At 39.7% G+C, this 24,451-nt stretch overlaps 1 protein-coding gene across 2 annotated transcripts in view; it reads right to left on the reverse strand.

The window, feature by feature from the left end:
• Positions 1–1,141: 1,141 nt before the first annotated feature.
• Positions 1,142–24,451, reverse strand: part of LOC131230693 (MDIS1-interacting receptor like kinase 2-like) — a 70,481-nt gene continuing 47,171 nt past the window's right edge. The window contains exon 2 of one of the 2 annotated variants that reach the window (XM_058226618.1): positions 1,142–1,728. In XM_058226618.1, the coding sequence (XP_058082601.1) occupies positions 1,370–1,728 (359 nt within the window). In that variant the 3' untranslated portion in view covers positions 1,142–1,369. The remainder of the gene's footprint in view (positions 1,729–24,451) is intronic. The other variant, XM_058226617.1, reaches the window with a different exon arrangement.

Genomic DNA, 24,451 nt, shown 5'->3' on the forward strand with positions numbered 1-24,451 from the left:
GTAAACCATTTACCACCATCCAAACGTCCCCGATAGTATGGTCCATCTGATAATTTGATCTATTAAATTTTTGGGAAAATGCCTTAATCTTATCTGGAAAAATGGATGGACAGTGTAGATACAAAATGCATGCATCAAGGTGGGCCTACAGTGAGGGTCACCCCGTCTTGGGTGAGGCTAGGTTCTCGCCTAATCTGCTCCCTATGTGTAGGGTTTTTATACTCCCCCAAATTGTATTAGTTCTATTATAAGGTCCGCAGGATTTTGGAGTGGGATGTTTAGTTTTCTTCATACAAAAAAGAAAAGAAAAAACTATAAACACTAAACAACTTCACATTCATAGAAGGAGAAGAAGAAGAAGAAGAAGAAGAACACGGATGAGAAGAAAGCAACCAGTTTATTCAGCTTCATTATCGACAGTAGGATTTTCAGCATTTTGATGTCCCTTGCTGTCAGTAATATTTGCAGCAGTGGTTGTTTCTCTTCAGTGGCTGCCTTGCGGTGTTAGTCAGTGATAAGTGAAAGCTTTGAATCTTTGTTGAAGGGTGGGAGAAGTTCTCGGTGCAGTCCTAACCTGGATTCATCGCCTACTGCACCCCATGGGAGAAGCTCATACCTCTTGCACATTGGTTTCTATTCTACCTTCTTCTTGGTCTATTGGTTAGTCTCCAAACACTGTGTTGTTGCATATTTTCCTTTTGTTTGTGTCGTGTTTGGATTGAGATTGGGATTTCTTTGTATATTTTAATGGTAGATGATCCCATATGTTGTATAGGTCACTTGTAAGGGGCATTGTCCTTGTTCGCCCCTTGCGAGGTGTTTTTTTTTTCTTATCAATAAAATTTGCAGGTGGTGTGCTCCCACCTTTCTAAATAATAAATAAATAAAAAAAAGTAAAATCATTTTATTAAAGGACTTCCGGACAAGGAGAAAGAAGATGGTTGCAAGTTGCAACAAGGACAACTAAAGTTCTTTTTTCTTTTATTTAAAGAAGCCACAATTTATGCCTTCTTTCACAGATAAATGTCATTCTTCTACTTTCGATAACACATTAGTACACAATTGGTATCACAGAAAAAGATTACAATTCCTAAAAGGTTACTTCTTTGGCATAAAAACCTTTGGCTAGAAGATAAACATCACACAAGAAAACATCTTTATTCTTTCAACTTACTTTTATTACATTTGGATTTTTATCACCAATCCTAGTAATTTATATTCTAGATAAACGTCGATTCCACACATTGAACCATGTATGCATCCTAACAAGAAAAACACCTTTGTGATTGATTATTTTCATACAATATACACACAATAATAATGTTCTTGGCACTACATGCCCACAAACTCACTAATTTTCATACACCAATTATACCTTGAGATCCATCAGCTGACGTAATGTAAGTGCATGGAATGGCTCTAGAGAGAAAGAAGGCCCACCAACTGATAGCTCCTGAGCCACATGGTACATGGTTGGCCGAGTGTCTGGATTCAGCCGAATGCATGCAAGTGCCATGGACACTGCAAAAATGACTTCCTGTGCAACCTCCGCCATTGGATCAGAGAGATGCTGGTCCAATGTATCTTTTAGCAGTGTATCTTCTCTATTTGGTGATGACAACGAGGAGATGAGCTCCCCAGGATGCCTTCCCATCATCACTTCAAGTGCCACAAAACCAAAGCTATATACGTCACATTTTTCAGTCACCCTCATTGTATTTGCAAGCTCTGAAAGATAGAAGATAGTTCAATCATATTCTTACTCTTTGCAAATCATCAATAGATAAACTCTTATTCATATATCAAACTAAAATGGGTTTCTAAATTTAGGTTTCCTATCTTATAATCTTTTGTGCTTGATAAACCCATGGCATCTCTACAAACTGGGCATGTGCCAAGAGATGTGTTTGGTACATCTGGGAGGTTCGGATCGTCCACTCATCAGGCATGCCACATATATATATATACATTGAGTGTGTACTATTGGCTTTTTTGTATTTTCTTAAAACATTACCCGATAAGGGGATAAGCTTAATCATTGTGTCGAGTCATCTGAATAGTTGGGCCTATTTTCATGTACACCTCAGATATAACATACTCATGAGACGTTGTCATGTATGAACTAGAGTGTAATAGTGTCTATAGCTATTCGTTGTAGTGACACATTTCATTGGCATGGATTGGGTGATACGGGTAATGTTGTATTTAGCATAATTTATCAATATTTTGGACCCAAAAACCAAATCTCTCTCTCTCTCTCTCTCTCTCTCTCTCTCTCTCTCTCTCTCTCTAAGGAAACAACCAACAAACATGCTCAAGAGTATCTACGGCTTTACATCTGTGTTAGCGAAGTCCATATTTCCAAGATCCAAACCATTGACATAGTGGGCCCCAATTTAGATGGCTCATGCATTAGCAATTCTCTAATTGGAAATCCTAACCATTTTAGTTGCTAGCAGATAGATGATCAAGAAGAAGAAAACAATTGCGCACATTCAACAAAGAAAGACCATATATAAAATGGCTAGGATTTTCCAATCTAAGATTATTAATTTTTTGCGTGGGGCATCCATTGCGTGAGGCATCACATGAACAGTTTGGATTGTAGAGCTATGGAACCCTTGTACAACAGGAAACCCCAAGTTCAGGCTATGGAATCTCTTGGTAGAGCATTGAACGATGCCACATTTTCTGATGCTTCATTTTCAGATTTACTTATATGTAATAGAAGTCAGGAGTTTTTTCAATAATTTCTTAACCAGTGTTTTAAATATTGACGATATTGGCTGATATATCCCACAATAAATCTTGTATCCCACCTGTACGGTACGAAGCTCACAAGTAGTGCAATATATCTCACATGTTCAATCCGGTAAGCATTTTCGATTTTCAATCATATATATATATCATGTTAAATCAATGTCAGATTGTTACAAATCCAAGGCTTTTCATGTTTTGCATAAAAAATCATGGATTGAGAACTTAAATTTCGATATTTGGAGGAGATGGGCCGAGTTGCGGAAAATTGAAAAAAAAAATCAAAATTTCCCACTTTCTTGCAAATCGGTTGCAATCCTTATGTTCAAACATAAAATCAAACATGTATAGAACCTGATCTAGTGATTCTTCTTTTCTTTTTGAATGTATTGTTTGTATTTACACACATCTTCTTACATTTATAAATTATATGAATAGACTTTGAATATACTTGCATCAATTCAGTTAGACAACACATATATTAGGACCTCATATAAGGAAAACATATTATGTGCACTTATTTTTTGCAATGTTTTGATTTATAAATGTGTGTTGATGTCTTTTGTAACAACCATTGAAGTTTCATTGAAAAATTCGACCAATTTTCCTATGTTTCCAACAATAACGATACATTACGCAATACAATCGATATATCCCATGTGATAACCAATATGTATCCGAATCCCAAGGGTGCGATACATAACGCGATACCGATATTTCAAACACCTGTCATAACTCATCCATCTAAACTTAGTAAACATGTAAATCAATCCAGCCATCAGGAAACAAGATCCAATAAATGACACTTATGGAAGGATTCTATCCAACCAATGGTTAGTGCCACAAATTTAATAGCTAATAAAATATGGTAAAAGTTTTTTTGGTAAATGTGAATCATGGTTAAGTCTTACCATGTAGCCATATTATCTTTACAAGGCCTCTTATAGTTGTTGGATTAAGGAAACTTAGAGGGGAAAATTTTCAAATATGAAATGTTCTCATATTCTAATCACCCTAGATTGCCTCATATGACATTAGTGTGGTAACCAATACACAAATTTTATAGTACATAATTGCCAATAAAAAATATGAAAGCTTAAGTAAAATAAAGGCCAATTTATAATAAACCTAGTAAAGTGTCGAGAATGTATTAGTGACTAACCTGGAGCGATGTATCCATAAGTGCCTGCGAGCATAGTCCAATTAGACGAATTGGGTATCAGCAGTCGTGCAGTGCCAAAGTCAGAGACACTAGCCTCAAGTTCCGAATTCAACGAAATGTTGTTGCTTGATAGGTCTCGATGGACAATCGGCAGAGTGCAATCATGATGCATGTATGATAAAGCATGCGCCACACCTTTAATAACCTTCATCCTTTGAGTCCAGTTCAACTGTACAACTTCTTCATCATTGTTTAGGATACTTGCCAAGCTTCCCCTTTCCATATATTCATAGACTAGAAACGAGTATTGAGCATGTGAACAAAAGCCATAAAGCTTCACAATGTTGCGATGGCGGATTTCGGTTAATGCTCGTATCTCATTTCTAAAACTTATATGAGCAGATTGATCCCCACCTTCGAGTGGGTGAAGTTTCTTCACAGCTACTACCTGGCTCATTGGTAGATTTGCTCTGTAAACTTTTCCATACCCTCCGGTTCCAATGCAGTATTTGTCGTCAAAACCCTATGTTGCCTCCACAATGTCTTCAAACACAGCAATCCCATCATAATTCCATATTGAAAATGGATTTCCATGGCTCCTCTCAAGAAACTCTTTCTCTACATATCTTCTTCTTCGGTAATAAATGGAAGAAATGCTGACAATTACAAATAAAAGAAACAAGGCCACCAAGAGGGGAAGAATAATGAGGATCACAACCTTGCGGCCTTTCATCGCATCATCACGACTTATTGAAGGGGCATTGCAAGGTCGCAAACCTTGAACTTCGCCGCATAGGCCTTTATTTTTTATGAATGCTTCTACAAGAGCCGTCTGAAAGGCTTTGTTGTTGGGAAGAGGACCTTCCAAAGCATTGTATGAAAAATCAATGGATTGCAAGCTGAACATTCCTTCAAAAGAAGGTGGAATGGAGCCTGACAATATATTGTGGGAGAGGTTTAACTTTTCCAGCCGAATCAATTTCGCGAGTTGTGGTGATATCTCTCCATTGAGGGAGTTATGACTTAGATCTAGTAAGCCCTGTAGGTATACTAGGTTACCGATCTGAAAAGGAATGCTTCCATTCAAAACATTTTGGCTCAATTTCAGATACTGGAGTTTGGAGCAATCCCCTAATTGATGTGGTATTGGACCGCTTAAGAGATTCATTGACAAGTCCAGAATCTCCAAATTGGACAGTTTTCCAATATCTTGTGGTAACTGACCAGAAAGCTGGTTATCCCTTAAACTCAAGTTGAACAAGGAAGTCAGCCCCCCAAATTCCTTTGGAATCTCTCCTACTAGATGGTTTGAAGAAAGATCAAGCACTCTTAGCTGCCTCAACTGTCCAATCTCAGGAGGAATTCTACCGATGATCATGTTCCCGGAGAATTGTAGCTTTGTCAGGTTTTGGCATTCTCCCCAGTTCGGTGAGAGTTCACCAAACAGCATGTTGTCGCTGATGTCCATGAATGTGAGATTCGGGTATACACCAAAGGCTTCCGATATGTTTGCAGCAAGTTGGTTTCCATTGAGCTGCACTCTTGTTAAGCTTGTGCAGTTTCTGAAGCTTCTCGGGATCTCACCAGTGAAATGGTTGTTTGGCACACCGATTACTTTAAGAGATCCACCATGGCATAACTCAGGTAAATAGCCAGACAAGTTGTTGCCATCCAAGTAGAGTTCAGAAAGATTTGTCATGTTTGTCATTTCTTGAGGCAAGAAACCAGATAATTTACAGTGAACAAGGGACATTAAAGCAAGCTTGGTCAAGTTACCTAAAGTGGAAGGGATAGAACCTGTTAGAAAGTTACTACAGATGAGAAGTTTCTTGAGATTAATCAGATTCCCTATTTCTGGTGGAATTGAACCCGAAAATTGGTTGTCGGAGAGATGCAAAAGTTCAAGGTTGCTCAAATTACCCAGAGAAGGAGGGATCGGACCAGTCAGATTGTTTTGGTACAAGGACATCCCAACCAAATTCTTGAGTTTTCCTAATTCTCGAGGAATTGTGCATGAAATCTGATTTTTGTATAAAGACAAATTTGTGAGCATGGACAGGTTCCCTAAAGTGGAAGGGATGCAACCATCTAGCTGGTTAATGGACAAGTCTAGGTCATTCAAATTCACAAGATTCCCTATTTCGGGAGGTATTGATCCACTTATTTCATTTCCCCGTAAGTGCAAGATTTGGAGATTTATAAGCAAGACGATTTGAGATGGAATGTTTCCAGTGAGTTGATTGTTCTGGAACTGAAGGGAGATGAGTTTGGTCCAATTGGTGAAGAAAATGGGAGCTAGTTCACCTCTTATTTCATTAGATGAAATGTCGAGCTCTAAAATGTGGCTAAGGTTAGCCATTGAAAGAGGTAGAACTCCAGAGAGATTATTTGCAGACAGATCGAGGGAGACGAGTCTGGAAAGAGTGCCAATATGGTCTGGGATGTTTCCAATGAGGCTGTTGCCACTGAGATTGAGACCAAGGAGGTTTGGAAATGATGGGAAGCTCAAGTTATCAAGCTTACCTTGCAAGCCTACACTCTGTAAGGTTATATCTGTGACACTTCCAAGGCGGTCGCATGAGATCCCAATCCATTTACATGGAGAGATTGTGTTGGTGGTAGCATTAGCAGCAGGAAGTGACCATGAATGGAGAGCTTGTACTGGGGAGAGGCTGGCTTTCCATTTCAGGAGAGCCTCTGCTTCTGAGAGTGCGGGTGATGGTGTTGCTGTTGCAAATGATGTTGCATGGGAAGAAAAAAAGGCCAGAAAAACGAGTAGAAAAGCATGGGGGAGAGATTTCTGTATAGCCATGGTTGCTGTTGCTTATGGTATGTTAAGAACTTATGATGGGTGGGTAATATTATAGTAGAAGGTTGATGGTACTCAGGTCAAGCACAGCTCATCTTACTCTTACGGGAGAGAAAATGAGAAAAATAAAATAACATAAAAAGAGTTGTTGGATACACGTGCTGAAAAGTATAATTTGTCAAACAAAGTGGACCCTAACTTGGATGGGAAACAATAGATGATATCAGATCCGTTCGACCTATCTCACCTATGAATGATGGGCATTTGTTCTTTGAGTGCAAGTCCTCTTTAAAATTTTCACCATCCATATTTTAGACATTGAGATGGTGGCTATGGACTGTCCACAGTTTCTAATATTATTTTAACAGCTTGGATTGGCCTACGTGTAGAGCTATACACGAGTCGAACTGAGTCGATCTTGGCTCAGCTCAGCTCGGCTTGGCCAACAAGCTACCCCAGCTTGAACCCGGCTCGGGTCGGCTCAGCTCGGTCAGCAACTCAGTCAGCTGAAGGCAAGTTCGAGCCTACAAGCTAAGTTCGAATTTAGGTTTTATGATATATATATATATATATATATATATTGTGTGTATATAATTTATTTAAATATATAAATATGTACAAAACATTTATATTAAGTAAATCCGATCCGAGTCGAATCGATTCAAACCGAGTCAAGTTCGAGTCAAGTTCCAAGATGAGTTGAGTCGAGTCTGGTCTAGCTTGGACTCGGCTTGAAATTTTTTCGAGCTAAAAAAATCGGCTCGGCTTGGCTCGAACCCAGTTTTGAACCGAGTCAAGTCAAGTGAGTTAACTGAGCTAATTCAGTTTGTTTATAACTCTACCTAGATGTATGATACGTATACGATGACTATGTGCACACCGAACATTAACATGTAACAGATCATTCTCATTTTCTGATTTTCTATTATCATATCAGTGCTGACGTCAGGTCTTCCTAATGCTGATATTTCCTTTCTATCGACCTGCCTTAACCCGGGTTAGGGTTAACCCGGGTTATCCAGTAAACCTCAGGCTATGTGGAGCACACCGAGGTGTTTATCCATCCCTTTTCCCAGCTCATTTTTGGAGACAAGCCCAAACATGAGAAAGATCCAAGACGCAAGTGAGAGATATCACAAGAAATAGTGAAGAAAGAGATGCTGATCATTGATACCTTCTAACATGCTCATTAGGTGGTTCTTACATGCAGGAAGGGAAAATACAAATATCAGCTTAATACAAAAGCAGCTGTATTCAACTCCTTTATTTCTGGGATGCTCTGAATTTGGGATATTAATGGATGTGAATTACCTGTGCCACCAGCCTATGGGATGTTCCAATAGGTTATAGTTATATGTGGTCTGCCATGATGTACGTGAGACATCCACTCCATTCATCAGTTTTTACGGTTCATGTTAAGACTATTTCCTATCATGTGGCTCACATGAGTTTTATATCTATCTTATGAAATTGATGAAGAGAGCTTTGGCCTGGTGGCTCCCTGTATACTGGGCCACATGAAAGTGACAACCAATGCGAATTGCCTATAATCCGGGGTTACATTAATCTACTCTTACCCTAGACTCCATGAGGCCCACTGTGATGTTTGTGTTATATCCACTCCTTTCGTCCATTGTGCTTGCCCATTTTAGGACCTCATTTGAAAAATAAGGCCTAATCAAATATCAAATGAGCCACACTAGAAGAAACAGTGGTGATTGAACAACCACCATCGAAAACTTTCCGTGGGCCACAAAAGTTTCGGATGAGGCTGATATTGGTCTTTCCCTTCATCTACCTGAGAATCAACTTGTGAACTGTTTTGGATGGCATATAAACATCAGGTGGGCCTTTGGAAAGTTTCAACGTGGGTGTATCTATCCCCACTATTTTATGTGGTGTGGCTCATTTTAGTTTTTGAATCTTCCTGATTTTCAACATCACCTCCTAACTTGGGCTGTCACAGTGAATGGAGTAACAAAGACATGACAACTGCTCCCTTAGAACTTGAGGGCAAAAGGGATTCCTGAACCCTGGGTTAAGAGGCAAGTGGCATTTGTGATATTTCCAGGAGTGGGGCCTGGGATTGGATGGTTTTGGACTTACTCGTTTGTAGTCTCTAATTTCTTTATTTTTACTTTTGTTGAAATGCTGCGAAATTTCCAGGAATTGGGCATGTGATTGGATGGCTTTGGACTAAAATTTTATATTTTAAAAGTCAAATCTCCTCTTTTGCAAGGAGCAGCGATATTCAAAAGAGTGGAGCCCTTGACGGGATGGATTTGGGCCCAAATTCCGTTGAGAGTCAAAGTCTCTCTCTCTCTCTCTCTCTCTCTCTCTCTCTCTCTCTCTTCTCTGATTTCAAGAAGATGGGCCCATGATGGGATGGTTTTAAGTCCAACATGACGTTTAGATGCCATCCAACCTTGTTATTCTCGTGGGGCTGAAGGAAAAAGATACAATCATCCTGGTCTAAAACTTTTGTAGCCCAAAATATGATTTTAACAGTGGGCATTCAATCTCCACTGTTTATAGTGATGTGGCCTACCTGACTTGAAGTCTAACTAATTTTTGAGAACTAGTCTTAACATATGCTAGCTAAATTGGATGGCTATACTGAATATAATATATGTTGTGTTTGATGTTTTTAATCAAGTTTTATGTTTCCTTTCTCATTTGGGATTCTTCCTAGTTTCCTTTTCCATTTGAGATGGGATTCTTCCCAGTTTCCTTTTCCATTTGAGATTCTTCACAAGGCTATATATATATATATATATATATATATATAAACAGGATTAGAACATATTCCTAGGGGTTTTCAAATCCATCTAAGGGGCTCAAAGGGTGTAGCTAGGGTGAGATTCAAGGTTGTTCGAATCGTGTAAGATATTTCTCTTTGTAATTTTGCTTTCATAGTATTCATCTGTCGCTTTGTGCCGTGGTTTTTTCCTGCAAAAGTTTTTTCATGTTAAAATCTGTTTACTTCTCTCTGTGTGCTTCCGCGGTCCCCCCAACAAGTGGTATTAGAGCTAACATTGGGGTGCAGGCTTCAATCTGAAGGATTAGTATCAATGAGAAATACTAAGTATGATATTGAGAAGTACTTAGGGAAAAATAATTTTGAATTATGGAAGGTTAAGATGATTAGCCTATTAACTAAGCAAGACGAATATGGGGCTCTTGAGGAGTGCCAACTATTTATGAGTGACGATGATTGAAATACTCTTGATAAGAAAGTCTTATCCTCTATCTGATTGTGTCTTGCGGATGAGGTTTTCTATAATATCTTGAGGGAAAAAACCGCAGCAAGTTTGTGGGCGAAGTTAGAGGACTTTTATGCTAAAAAGTCCCTTGAGAATCGCCTACACTTGAAGCTATAGTTGTTCAACTTTTAGATGGCAGAAGGTGGAGATGAGGAGGCCCACATCAGTAGTTTTAATAAGTTGATTTGCAAGTTGCTGGACATGTAGGAGGTGATCAAAGATGAAGACTAGGCATGTATTTTGTTGAACTTTATGCCGGCCTTATATGAGCAATTCAGGGACTCATTATGCACTGAGAATTCGTCCTTAAGTGTGGCCACCGTTATCTTATCCCTTCAGGGTAAGGTCATGAAAGCGATAAACGGTATCATAGGTGGCTCTTTAGATGCACTGATTACAAGGGGCAAAAATTTTGAGCGAGGTACATGATTTTCAATGTCGATATCTAAGTCCATGGGCAAGGGCAAAGCTAAGTTAAAGTGTTGGAATTGTAGGATGGGATGACACATGAAGAAGGATTGTACAAATCCTAAATCTAAGAGAGAAGACTCTGAGGCTTCATGCAGGGAGGCCAACGTTGCAACGTCCAAAGAATATTCGAGTGGATATGAAGATGATGTCTTGTCTATGTCTATGATCGGACACTTATACGATGATCATACAGATAAGTGGATTCTAGACACAAGGGTATCTTATTTCATGACTCCTCATCGGAGTTAGTTCACTAGCTACAGAGAGTGCGATGGTGGACAGGTGTTTATAAGCAATGACATTGCCTGTAATGTTGTGATTTTTTTTTTTTTTTTTGGTTTTACACATGTACACACGCTCACGCTGGTGGAATTTCACCACCTACGGGTACTCGAACCCTTGACGGAGAGTTGAAACTCTTGTAATGTTATGGTTGTTAGTACAGTGCGCATCATGATGTTTGATGGGACAGAGCATATCCTGACTGAGGTGAAGCATGCTCCCAACATGAAGAAGAGTCTGATTTCTCTTGATGCACTTGAGGCAATAAGATGCAAGTTCACCGGATTTGATGGTGCCCTTAAAGTATCTAAGGGAGCACTTGTAATCATGAAAGTGCAGAGACTCGGAAACCTTTACAGGTTGATCGGGAGTACTTCTACAGGTGGAGGTGTAGTGGCTACAACAGATTCCACCTCTACACGTATGTGGCATGCATGTCAGGGTCATATGAGAGAGCATGGCATGAAGGTTGAGACAGCTACGCGGACATAGATACAGGAGCAGGTGGAGCAATCACCTGTGAGAAGAAACCCACCACGGGATCGCAGGTTATCGGAAAGATGCAAGGACGACTCTAAATCGCATATGCCCTCATTATAGATGAGGGAGACCCGTCTACCATTCAGGAGGCTCTTGATGAGCCTGATGTAAAAAAGTGGAAAGTGGCTATGGACAATGAGATGGACTCTTTGTACAAGAACCACTCATGGGAGCTAGTGAAGCTTTTAGTGGGTCGAAAAACGATCGGATACAAGTAGTTATTCAAAAGGAAACATGATAGATACAAAGTGAGGATGGTGGCGAATGATTATGCTCAAAGAAAAGAAATCGACTTCACAGAAATATTCGCGCCGGTGGTTAAGCAGATGTCTATCAGATTCGTGTTGGTGCTGGTTGCCCAATATGATCTCGAGCTGGAATAGATGGATGTGAAGATTGCATTCCTACATGGGAAATTAGAAGAACAGATCTACATTAAGCAACCAAAGGGCTACGAAGTTAAAGAGACAGAATAAAGTTTGCAGGTTAATGAGGTCATTGTACGGCCTGAAACAGTCGCCTAGGCAGTGGTATAAAAAAATTTATTCTTTCATGCAGAATCAGAAATTTACTAAGAGTGAACATGATCACTGTATATATTACAAGACACTGAGTGATGAAAATTTCATCATCCTAGTATTGTATGTTGATGATATGTTGATTGCCAGTCATGATATGTCTGAAATCGATATACTGAAGACTTGGTTATCAGGGACATTCGAGATGAAAGATCTGTGGGGTTGCAAAGAGGGTTCTCGGCATAGATATTCATAGAGATAAGATGATGAGTAGACTTCATTTATCACAGGTAGAATACCTTGAAAAGGTGTTGATCAAGTATGGGATGAACTAGGCTAAGCCGGTGAGCATTCTCCATGTGACTTATTTCAAGCTTTCCTCAGAACCATGTTCCAAAATAGATAATGAAAAGAAGGATATGTCCCATGTGCCTTATTCGAATGCGGTTGATAATTTAATGTATGTCATAGTCTGTATGAGACCGGATATTTCACAAGCAGTCGGTGTTGTGAGCATATATATGTCAAACCCCGACAAATAACATTGGGAAGTAGTGAAATGACTACTTCAATACATTCGAGGTACAAAAGACTACGTCTTAACTTTTGAGAAGACAAGAGCAAAGTTGGTTAGGTATGTGGATTCAGACTACGTAGCCAGTGTGGATTCCAGAAAGTTGACTTCAGGTTACTCGTTTGTACTAGCGGGTGGAACAATTAGTTGGATGTTGAAGCTTTGGTCTATGATGGCTCTTTCCACGATCGAAGCAGAGTACATGGCGGTGACGGAAGTATTTAAAGAAGGTGTTTGGCTAAGACGCATGGTAAATTAGTTGGGGCATCAGTAGGAGGCCGTGTCAGTTAACTGTGATAGCGAGAGCGCCATCAATTTGGCTAAAAAATTTATTTATTATTCACGTGCTAAATATATTAATGTTCGTCACCATTTTATCCGACAGATGCTTGAGGAAGGAGGTGTAACTTTGGAGAAGATTCACACCAACGTGAATTTGGTAGACATGCTCACCAATGTGGTTCCTACATAGAAGTTTAAGTTTTGTGCGACTTCTCTGGGGTTGGCGATGGCGTAAAAGGAAGATAGAGTGTGCACGAGAAGCGTTGATAGAGTTATCTTGCAAGGAAGAGATAGGAGAAGAGGACAAGAAGCTAAACATTTGATGATTGAAGACATGGTGGAGATAGTTGTATTTAATGTCTTTAATCAAGTTTTATGTTTCCTTTTCCGTTTGGGGTTCTTTCCAGTTTCCTTTTCCGTTTGGGGTTCTTTCCAGTTTCCTTTTCCATTTGGGATGGGATTCTTCCCAAGGCGATGTATATATGGGTGTAAATAGGATTAGAACATATTCCTAGGGGTTTTCAAATTGATCAAAGGGGCTCAAAGGGTGTAGTAAGGGTGAGATTCGAGGTTGTTCGAATCGGGTAAGCTTTTTTTCTTCATAATTTTGCTTTTATAGTGTTCATCTGTCGCTTTGTGATGAGGTTTTTTCCCGTAAGGGTTTTTCCACGTTAAAATATCTGTGTACTTCTCTCTTTTGCTTGGTCCCATTGGGTTGCCATCCTAGATCCACCTCTGTGTGCTTCCGCGGTCCCCCAATAATATAGACATCAAAGAAGGCCTTATGGCGCTTAGGGTTACACAGGGATCATGTCACTCCTGGTCACAGGCAAGTTACATCCCAGTGAAAAGTCCGGACCCTAAATGCCTCAACTAGGACTTCGTTAAGTGGTAACCTTAGCTTTGTGGAACCCAGCTTGGTGTTTGTGTTATATGCACTCTTGCCATCCACTTCACAAACTCCATCTTGGCAATGAGCCCAAAGGGGAGGGAAATCCAAAACTCAAGTGGGTCACGTCACAGGAAACAGTGGAAATGGAAATGCCCCTTTCTCAAAGCCCTTCCTGTAGCCCACCTTGATGCATGTATGCCATCAAATATTTTCATAAGATGATTATTGCATGGATGAAGGGAAAATTTAAATATCATCCTGATCTCAAACTTGTGTGGCCTCCAGGAAAGTTTCAACGGTGGTACTCAATTCACACTATTTTATGGTGTAACTTGAGTTTTGGATCTCCTTTTTTTGGGCTCATCTTGTAAATGAGCTAACAAAATGGATGTTCGAGTCCATATATAATGTAGAGCCAGTCGCAGACGCTTTCATTGAAAAGATGGACCAAAGAGGGCCTGGTGGGAGGCGACTGTCATAACCTTAAAACAGTCTATCTCCCAAACTAGGATACCATTTTTGACATACTTAAGCCAACCTACTCTACTACATCAGGTTACCCATTCTAGATTTGCGAGATTCCATCAAATCGATGGTCAAAAGTCCCGTTTTATTTCATTTTTACTATAAATACTAAGTTTTAATTTGAGTACAACTTTTGATCCTTTGAGTTGAAGCCGTGCCCAACATGAAAAGGGCTTAGAAAAGTTAGGAGAATAACGTGGTCATGCCAAATTGGACAATTACTATTTTCAGCTGAAAACTATGAAGTTTAGTAGAAATAGAGATCCTTTATAAATAGTAAATATACTATTTATAGCAAGTGACGTTTTTTGGGTGTTTGAGTTGGACTCTAAATCTAAAAATTTGTCCTAAGTTTGAGTTCCTTATTTTAAGAGTTGTAATTTCAATTATTTTTTTTAATCATCAATCAATTTATTTCGAATTTATTAAAAATTATTTCTACTTTTATCCCTCGTGGATTCGAGGAAGCTCTAGAGGAGTCCAAAGAGCTCCGTGGATTCAGAGTAGATATCCCCTAAGGAAGATAGTGATCAACCTCATCATGTCCCTCCTCACTTCAAGTGGTATCAAAGCGAGGACTTTACTTGGGCCGATGGCAATTAATGATGTAATGGACCAAAATCCTATGACGGTGATCCATCGATTCATTATCTATTAGAAAGAATGGAAGCTTTCTACCGGGAGAGTCAGGTGACCATGCAAGGGTTGTAAACAACCCTTGAATGTATTGTGGATGGGCTAATTTCGCCCCGAGCCCAAGGTGATGCTCAGTCGCTTGCAATTGCTGTATGACATAACCCTAATTTTCGTAGAGTGCTTCCATAGGTAAATCATATGGCTTTCCCAAATAAGTCAAGCTCTAGCGATGAGGATGTTGGTGGCGTCGCTGCCTGGTAGTCAATCCATGGAGATGATCGACTAAATCATGCTGAAAGAGATTATTGAGATAAGGTCGAACTTCTCAATTTTACGGGCTTATTGCGTATAAAAGACTTCCTCGATTGGTTAACCGAAGTATAACAGTATTTTGATTACATGGATATGACATAAGAAAATAAAATGAAGTTGGTTGTGCTCAAATTGAAATCTGGTGCTTCTGCATGGTGGAAACAATTATGTAACACCCCATACTTTTTAGTGCACAGGTGTTACCATGAGGATTTAACTTAGTATAAACATAGACCCGATTTATATAAACATTAACACACTCTCGTTAGGGGTAACCTTCATCTGTAGATCAAGCCGTCTACCTTCTAAGTATATGATCAACGGCTAGATTTTCACTTATATGGTCTCTAGGACACCTAAAACTAGTGAGGAATGAGTCTAAAACAATTGCATTGTTGGATCACAAGATCTGACCATTGGAATTGTAGATCAACTATGGAATTCGAGATAGATCATTGGATTTAGGCCTCGCATCATGCGATGATGGATCTGATCATCAAAACTAGTTATTAGATTCATTTAAGGGACTCCTGAACCGTCGATGAACCGTCCTGAAATAATTCAGCCATTCAAACTCATGATCGCTCGTTCAATTAAGAGGTAGGGACGATTAATTGTAAAAATGACTGTTGAATTTGTCCTAAATCAGATTAAAAACTATTAGGCGTGTTGATGATCATATTTGGAAAGAATCTGACTATCGGGAGCTTTCTCCGCCTAATAGAGTTTAAATGGACAACTTCCGTTTTGATGTGATGTGGCCCACCATTAAACACTTCAAATGATCTGAATCATCCATCTGGTTCAGAGCGAGATTTTGACTAGAGTCCTAAAGTCCGCACACGTTTGTGTGCACGCTCGCATGAGGGATCACAGATAAAAACCCATCGGTGTGCGAGAATCTTTCTGAAAATAGAAAAAATTCTTTTTCCTTCCTCTTTCCATGTTGGCAATCCTTATGAGGGAGGTTCCAATAATCTTGACCTTCTATTTGGTGGAATCACAGCCCTCCGAGTTAGGGCTTTCCTCGGTAGTCGCTTGGATTTTTCTCTCGCCTCCGCTGCAAGTTAAAACCAAAGCCACTATTTGAAAATGCTAATAATCATCCCTTTGGTGGCTCTCGTGATGATCATAGGGCCTATCGACACCGTCCATTCACTGGTGATCATCGGATCAGCCATCAGATGATGACCAGTCATTAACGTTCCGGACATGTTCTCTATGCGATCAAAGAACCCACCAACCTGAGATGCAGCCCACTCACTGATCTAAAATGTCCATGAGGTGGATCCTTTAACTAGATGTTCACTTTAATAAGTAGATGAGCATCATGTAGTCGGTTTGAGTAGAAACAACGACTTGTGCAAGTGGTGATTATATCCCTACGTAACTAATCCCTTGGTTATTAGGGATACTAACCTCTAGAAAAAATGATTTAGGGAAGGTTATAAGTGGTCTCTTTTTCTAGGGCAAGGGTCTCAAAACCCTGGAAAGCCGAAGCAAAATGGAAGTTAGAGAGAGAGAGAGGAGTGTCTGCTCCGTCGTACTGCATCGATTCGGTCCGAGTCTGGGGTGAGTCTAGACCCTATCTAGCCATAAGATAGGCTCATGTAGAGAGGGGAGGATGAAGTAAAAGGAAGCAGAAGAGAGAGAGAGAGGGAGACAGAGAGGAGTTGTGTCGCACTCCCGTTAAGTGCAAGAGCACAATTACTGTCACACTAAGTTTCAGACTTGGTCTGTCCAAGTCTGGGTTCATGTAGGCCTCTTTATTATCCAAACAAGAAGAAAAGGAGAGAGTGATAGAGGAGATGAGAAATGAGGGAGAGAGAGAGAGAGAGAGAGAGAGAGAGAGAGAGAGGTGCGGCTGCTGCTATCGCACCAAGCTGGGCCCAGGGGGTTGCTGCCAAGTCGAGTGGACTCGCCGCAACTGGTCTGGTACGGGTTCTTCCAGTATGGAGAGAGAGAGAGAGAGAAGGAAGAAAGGAAGATAATAGATGGAAATAGGAGGAAGAGAGGTAGATAGGTAGAGAAATGAGAGAGAGAGAGAGAGTTTGGTGGTTATTGAGTCAACTCGGCCAAAATCGAGTCCAGTTGGGCCGAGTTAGGCTTAAGCCTGGTCCAGGCTTAACGATGGTTCCAATAAGGATGAGAGAGAGAGAGAGAGAGAGAGAAGGTTAGAGAGAGTTATTCTTTGTCGTCGAGTCAACTCGGTTGGAACTCGACGAGTACAACTGAGTCTAGCTAAATTTGGGGTTGTTGGGTTGTTGGAGCCTAGTTAGGTTAAGTTGGGCTTGGGTTTGGTCCAGGTCCGCCTGGAATCTAGGTATGGAGAGGGGAGGTGCATCCGAGTCACGATCGAGTTGACTCGGTTGGTTTTAGCTGAGTTCAACCAAGTTCGGCTGAGTTCCTGTTGAGTCACTGAGATAAACTATCAAGTCGAGATTTGACTCTATCGGGCTGCAGTCATGCTATCTAGTGGACCACATAACTAGGTTGTTTGATCAAGGTGAGGACTCCCCCTTTAAACTTCTCACTTAAATTCATCAATCTTCATATAGACGATGCCTTAATCTCTCATATTCAGTATCTCCTGAGTCACATGATTTATTTACTTGTCTCATTATGTAAATATGTCTATCTGTTGTGCATTCGACTCATGTGCTATATACTTTATATGTCTCTTTAATGTTAGTAAGCATTAATGAATTTGTTGTAACATTTTACTTCAAGTTGTAGAATTTGTTAATTAATTAGATGTTGCCACTTGTGTTTATGTGATGGATTGAATGGAACTTATCGTGGACTTACCATCTTGCAGTTCGTTTATGCCCTATACAGCTTTGATCACATAATGGCCCTATTGAGCTCAGATCGCATATTTTCCCTACGCAGCTTTGATTGCATACTTGCCCCACGTGGCTTGGATCACATTTTTCCCTACAAGGCTTTGAATGCATATTTTTCCCTTTGCGACTTTGATGGAGTATTGGTGCCCTTCGTGGCTTTGATGGTTACACTTATATAAACTTGTTGACTTTTGGGTCATTATGCGAAGTTTGATATGATTTCCGGGTGGGCTGAAGTTCATTTATTAATTTTCTAGTCATCTTGTAGAGTTCATACGATTTTTAAATGACATCGGAGTTCATATGTTGATTCTCTCTTCATCTTACGGAGTTCAGTTGTATTATGATTTATAGGTGGAGCTGAAGTTCATTTATCGATTTTATACCCATCTTACGGAATTCATGTACGATATGATTTATGGGTGAAGCAGAGGTTTGAATGTTGATTTTTTATTGACCTCACGGAGTTCACTTGTATTATGATTTCTGGGTGAAACTGAAGTTCACATGTTGATTTCGTAGTCACCACGCGAAGTTTATATGATTTCTGGATGAAGCAGAAGTTCATTTATTGATTTTCTAGTCACCGTGCAAAGTTCTATATGATTTTCAGGTGAAGCGGACGTTTATTTGTTGATTTTCTAGTCATCTTGCGGAATTCACGTACAATGTAATTTTCGAGTATAATAGAAGGTTGTATAATGATTATTTGACTATCTGGACACATTCACTTACAATGTGACTGCTAGTACATTTCCTTAATAGTGAAATTATATTGATTGACTTTATTTTTAAATATATGATCATGATTTTGAATTGCATTGTTTATTATGTCTTCTCATGTCCTGCAATCTATACTAAATTATGAATGATGAGTGTGTAATCTTAGTGGATATCTCTCACTGTGATAGCAATTAAAGCTATCAAAATATATAAGTTGATGTACGTGTAGAGCAAGTCGATGCTGTTCACTTGGTTACTTGAGTAGATTGTATAGTTGAGGAGCTAGATGAGGTCCCTGTTCACTCCCCAAGTATAGGGTTGTGATGTAGTAATAAACTCGGTGAGACCGAGGTCGAATCCCAAGGGACTGAAACATGTACGTAATCTGAAAATAACTAGAACTAGAACTAGAAAAAGATGAAATCTAAATCAGGTGGATTTGAGGAATAATAGTGAAACAGTAAACTAAAATGTGTAGAATTCAAAGGTAGGAAACTAGGGTGCCAAGGATCCACTTGTAGCAATTGGGAAGTTACCTTGCACTGATTCAAGGACACAACTGGAATCAGAGTCCTATCTTATCCAGTTGGTAAGAAGAGATTTGTCAGATCTCTGAACTTCTCATGAATCTAATCATCAACAGATAAGATTGGTGAAGATTTGGAAGTGATTCCGTCACCTAACCATGCCCAGGAGACTATGGCAAACAACAGCAATTTACCAATCTCACAGCTATTCATGAGAGAATTGTGAAAGTTAGGAAGGGTTCCATCACCCAACCATGCCCATGAGACAATGGCGAACAACAGAGCCTCCTAAGTTCACAATCTCATAATGAAAAGAACATACTCAAAGCTATTGCAGATCTACTGTAATTTGAATCACAATAAACCATTAAAAACTAAAAGTATTCCTTAATAATCAAACTAGAATCCATAAGAGTTCAATAACCATGAATCAAAGCAAAACTAACACCCCAATCACGCTACAAGCTTCACCTCTTAGCCCTAGCTAAGAGGTTAGCTAACCACAGACATGATCAACTAATTCTAAAAAAGAAAAGAAAAGAAAAATAGAAAAACTAAAAACTCTCTCCCACGTCTGCTTCCACGTCCAAGCCTAAACCGACCTCCTTTTCTCTTTCTTCTCCCCTCTCTTTTATAGCTGATGAAGGTAGGCTGGGAGTGCGTAGGGCTGGAGTCGATGCGTGCAAAAGATCTCCTTACACAGCATGAGAACCGACTTCCTTTCACAGCAAGGAATCGGCAGAAGAGGTGGGCCAGCTTACGCAGCCGGTGATCAGAAACTTCGTGCGGCCCGCTATTCATTTTCTGGTCAATTCTGCCAGCGTGGAAGTGGATGAATCTTCCCTCTCTATCATTTAGATGGTTCAGATCAATGTCACAACCCAGACAATGGACGCACAATCGCCCGGAATGTCCGGGTTTCTCGAACGTGCGAAGCGTTACGCAGGGGGTTGCGCTAATGCTTGGTGGGGCCCACTTTATTTGGCATCTGAAAAATCCACTCTGTCTAATGAATGCACAACGAAAAACCAGTGGGAATTAGCTGGTTTTGGGTTAGATTCGGTGTGGCCCACGTGGTTTTCTGCTCTGCCGTCTGTCTTGTGTTTGGACGATTAAAAATCGATCCTTACTTCTTCTTGGAAAATTTCCACCTAGGTCTTGGCCAGTGGGGCTTTGGGAGTCCAATGGACGATCCGGATCGGACCGTCGAATTACGATGGTGGCCCACAAATGAAAACCGCATGTCCCTGTTTCTGTTTTCACGCCGCTGAAAACGGAAGTTTCCCTTTTAATGAGAGAAGTTGGGTCAGCGCCTGCTAACCGACTTTGTCCATTCGGTGCACGACTTCTGTGCACTCCACTTTTCTCAAAGTGGGCCTCACCTTGATGTATATGCAAAATCCAATCCGTCCATCCACTTTTTCATCTCATGTAAACCGTTGAGACCAAAATTGAAGCACATCCAAATATCAGGTAGGCCCCAAATCACTGTTTTGTGGGCTGATCTATCCATTGGGTCACTTCCACAGGGATCGAATGGTTGAAATTCGACGTGTACAGTTAATTCATGGTCCTCAGGCCATGTGTGAAGTTTCGAGCCGATCAGATAGTGGGAACCCTGTGATCTTGCATTCTGGACGTTTTTCAGTTCTGTTTGAAGTAAGCGGCTGGAATTTCGCTGATCTCTGGTGTGTAAATCCTCGATCTTGGACCCATGGAGTCCCATCCAATGCATTGGTGATGCCAGAGCGTGAAATCCATGCTTTTAGCATTCTTTTTAGTCCCCGCTCGTAAATCCACCTTGCAGCACAAACATGATTAAAATGGGGCGTTAATTGGTATCATGTTCGTAAATCCATGTAATAAATGGGGTCTAATATGCAATATTTGACCCTCAATACAACCCCAACCAGCATTTTGTTAGTCCCGAGCAAAGTATGCAAAAAATAAATTGAGAATTATAAGATAATTTCTAAAAACTCGAATGATTTTGGGAAACAATCCAGATACTAGAAGTCTAAGATTCATGAATGTTGGGCATTACTTTCTCTTGGACTCAAGCACTCGGTAGACTTCATAATCAAGATCAAAGTATTAATCCATCAATTAGAAAAAATTCTGAACATTAGGATCCATGATTGTATAGTCTAATCTCGGCTTATCATCATTAAAATTCACTTCTCTATTTCAGGATATCATTTGGTAACCAACAAGAGAATTCATGATAACCAAAACTTAAACACTTGCCTCACAGATCATTTTTTCATTCTTCCAGCTTTTGATTTTTTCATTAAAAGAAACGCCAAGAAGGGGAATCAATTTCTCACCTATAGGGAGCAAACCTATGGTGAAGACTATATACCCAATCCTTTTCACATATCATCTATGGGGAATCGAATCTACACCTATAGGGAGCAAACCTATGGTGAAGTTCGTTTGCCCAACCCTTTCCGCAGGCAGCTATCTTGTAACTAGGTGTTTTCTTTTTCTTTCATGATGGATAAATTCCGCAGGTTGGTTCCTTTCATGCTTAATGATCACCAAGTCATAGTTCAATATTGAACTGAAACCTAAATGTGCAAGCGAGATGTGTCTTGTGAAATCATGACTCAATCAATGTTTACAATTTCTAATTCTGGGTTAATAATTCAAACTTAACTGTGAAATCTAACAGATACTGAATCCAAGAGTCATAAATCACGTATCTTGAAATTCTAAGTGCCCTAGATGGCCGTCAAAATCACTTCGAATTCACAAGAAATTCCCAAAAATTTCACAATTTTTGCTCATGACCAAGAAAACACTAATTAGGTTACCTAATCTCCTACCCCCAACCTAAAATCTACATTGTCCTCAATGTAAAAGATATGAGCATGCAATGCACATGGGACAACGAAAGTAAATGAGAAGTGAGGGGAAGATAATACCTGAATGAAGGTACAAGAGAGATTTTTCAAAAGATCGCAGTGTGAGAGCATGTCAGTACGAGAGTGAACACATGAAAGAAAACTATCCTAAAATAATGCATGAAGCAAACTAACCTAATGGCATAAAACTGTCTATCCGAGAACAACATAAAGCAAACTACTCTAATCCTATGAAAGCAAGAAAAAACTACTCGATCACGCTGCAAGGTTCCTCTTCCGGCCAATATCTTAATAAGTTTCTTAGTAAGTTCCTTAACAGGATCATCCAAAAGCCCTTTTTGCAATAGGCTTGGACGCCCTGGAGCATGACTTTCCAGAGAAACTTATGTACCTCATAAAATTTTTTTTGTTGAAATGCTTGAGGTATCCAAAGGATATATGATTCACCTGTGACAGAAAAAGTTTCAAAGTTAGTATCCCATGGTGAATTAGAGACTACAAGTAAATAAAACTCAGAAAACTTCTCAGAAAGTGATGTAGTCTTGACACATTCCAAAGTTTTAAACTTCGGTTCAAATTTCAGCTTCGCCTCCCTTAATGGTAAACAGTCAGGATCTAGGGAAGAAGGGGCTTCAGAGTAAGGGTCCTCTCGGTCTATGACATCTACCGACGTATTGTCTTGCGAGGCATCCACTTTGTCATGTATCAGGGGGTCGTCAGAATCCACAAAGTGTGCCACGCATGTAGTCAAAGGGTTGGGACAATCAACTGAGAGTGACTCGTCTCCTGCATCGAAGTCTATGATGATTTGTCCAAGGATTCCATCGTCTTTTGAAGTGAATGGACGCATGCTCGCTTGCTCTTGCCCTTCACAGACAGATGGACAATCAATAGGCGAAGAATTGATGTGAAAACTCTGGTCATTGAAGCTTCTCAGTGGAGGCATTGAATCGTCTAAAGTGTGTAGCTCATATTGTGGCCTCAACTGGGTAGTTTCAAATTCTAGAGTCATAACAAGCAAATCATCCATCACTTGAATCATATCATCATTCAATTCAGGGCAGTGGTCCAAACATGCATCACAAGAGTTGGAAGGGTTAGTTAAAAGTTGTTCATTTTCCACATTCAAATCAGTTATGTCAGACAAGTGGAGTAGATCATTATGGTTAACAACTTCTTGAACCTCTTGATCATTGGCAGGGGTCACACTTGAGATTGAACCCAATACTCATCATCGTCCAGTTTCGTGCAGTGTGCACTTGGGAGGGATCACATTTCTCACATTCTATTCCTAGATTGGGTTGAGGTTCGAATAACCTAACCTCTACCTCATCAGTGTAATCATGTGTGTCATGTGAGTGAAGTGTGTCACTATCATTATATTTGAAAGACACACACGTCTCTTGATCATTCTTTTGAACAGTCATCGAGATCGACTCATCGGGGAACTGAACCGTATGCTCATTAATGGAATCCAACTCCTCAATCCAAATTTCAGATTTCTTCAAAAGTGAGTGAGGATCACTTTCCTTACATTGTATTTCTGGATTGGATTGTAGTTGGGATGAGCAAGCTTCCTCTATCCTATTGAGGCACGAATTGAGTGCTTCCATTGCTTTTCTAATTTCCGCAAGACACTCCATGTTATGCTGAAATGAATTCTCTTGAATCGTTTCTTGTTGGTTCTCAAAGGTAGGGTGTCCAAGAGAATAATCGTTACAACATATTGTTAGTTCATCTTCCCAGTTTTGATGGTTCCACGGGTTATAGTCATACGGATCATAGGTAGGAGAGTCTGATGGTTAGTAATACATATTATCACTCATAATATAATCACGCATTGTTTTCTTTTTATCAAATGAATGATAATAATTCTCACTCCCATAGTTATGATAACCCCAACACTCATGTACTGTTTTGTTAATCCGTGGGGTGTAATTGTTTTCCTGCATATGATCACGTAAGGACTTCTTAACCGGTGGATCTTTATATTCTAATCGGTTCTCAATGATAGTTTTGGAAAAGTTTTGAGACATAGGTTGAATTCTATCATCATCATCCCAATATATGTTATTTTTCTCAGCATACTGATGTTCCCACTCGTGCATATACATGGTGAAACCCTAACTCTGAATCTAAAATGGAAAAAAAAAAAAAGATCCTACAGCAATATGGAAATTAAGATGAGGAGAAGTTAGAAAGAGGGTACCAAATGAGAAGTTCCTATGTTAAGATCCTGTAAAAGAAAACAAAAGAGATTAGTTTTTAAAAGAGAAAGTCTAAAGTTAGAAAGTTCCCACAATTGAAATAGAAAGTTAGTTTCTAAAAAGGAAAGTTTCCTAAACTTATAAGCTAAGTTAGTTTCTAAAAAGAAGGTCTAGATTAGAAAATCCTTAAAAAGAAAGATAGAAGTAAACTAGTTTTTAAAAGAAGAAATTCCTAAAAGAAAGTGGAAATTTTTAAAA

Source organism: Magnolia sinica, chromosome 17 (genome assembly GCF_029962835.1).
Source record: "Magnolia sinica isolate HGM2019 chromosome 17, MsV1, whole genome shotgun sequence".
In the NCBI taxonomy this organism is placed as follows: domain Eukaryota; kingdom Viridiplantae; phylum Streptophyta; class Magnoliopsida; order Magnoliales; family Magnoliaceae; genus Magnolia; species Magnolia sinica.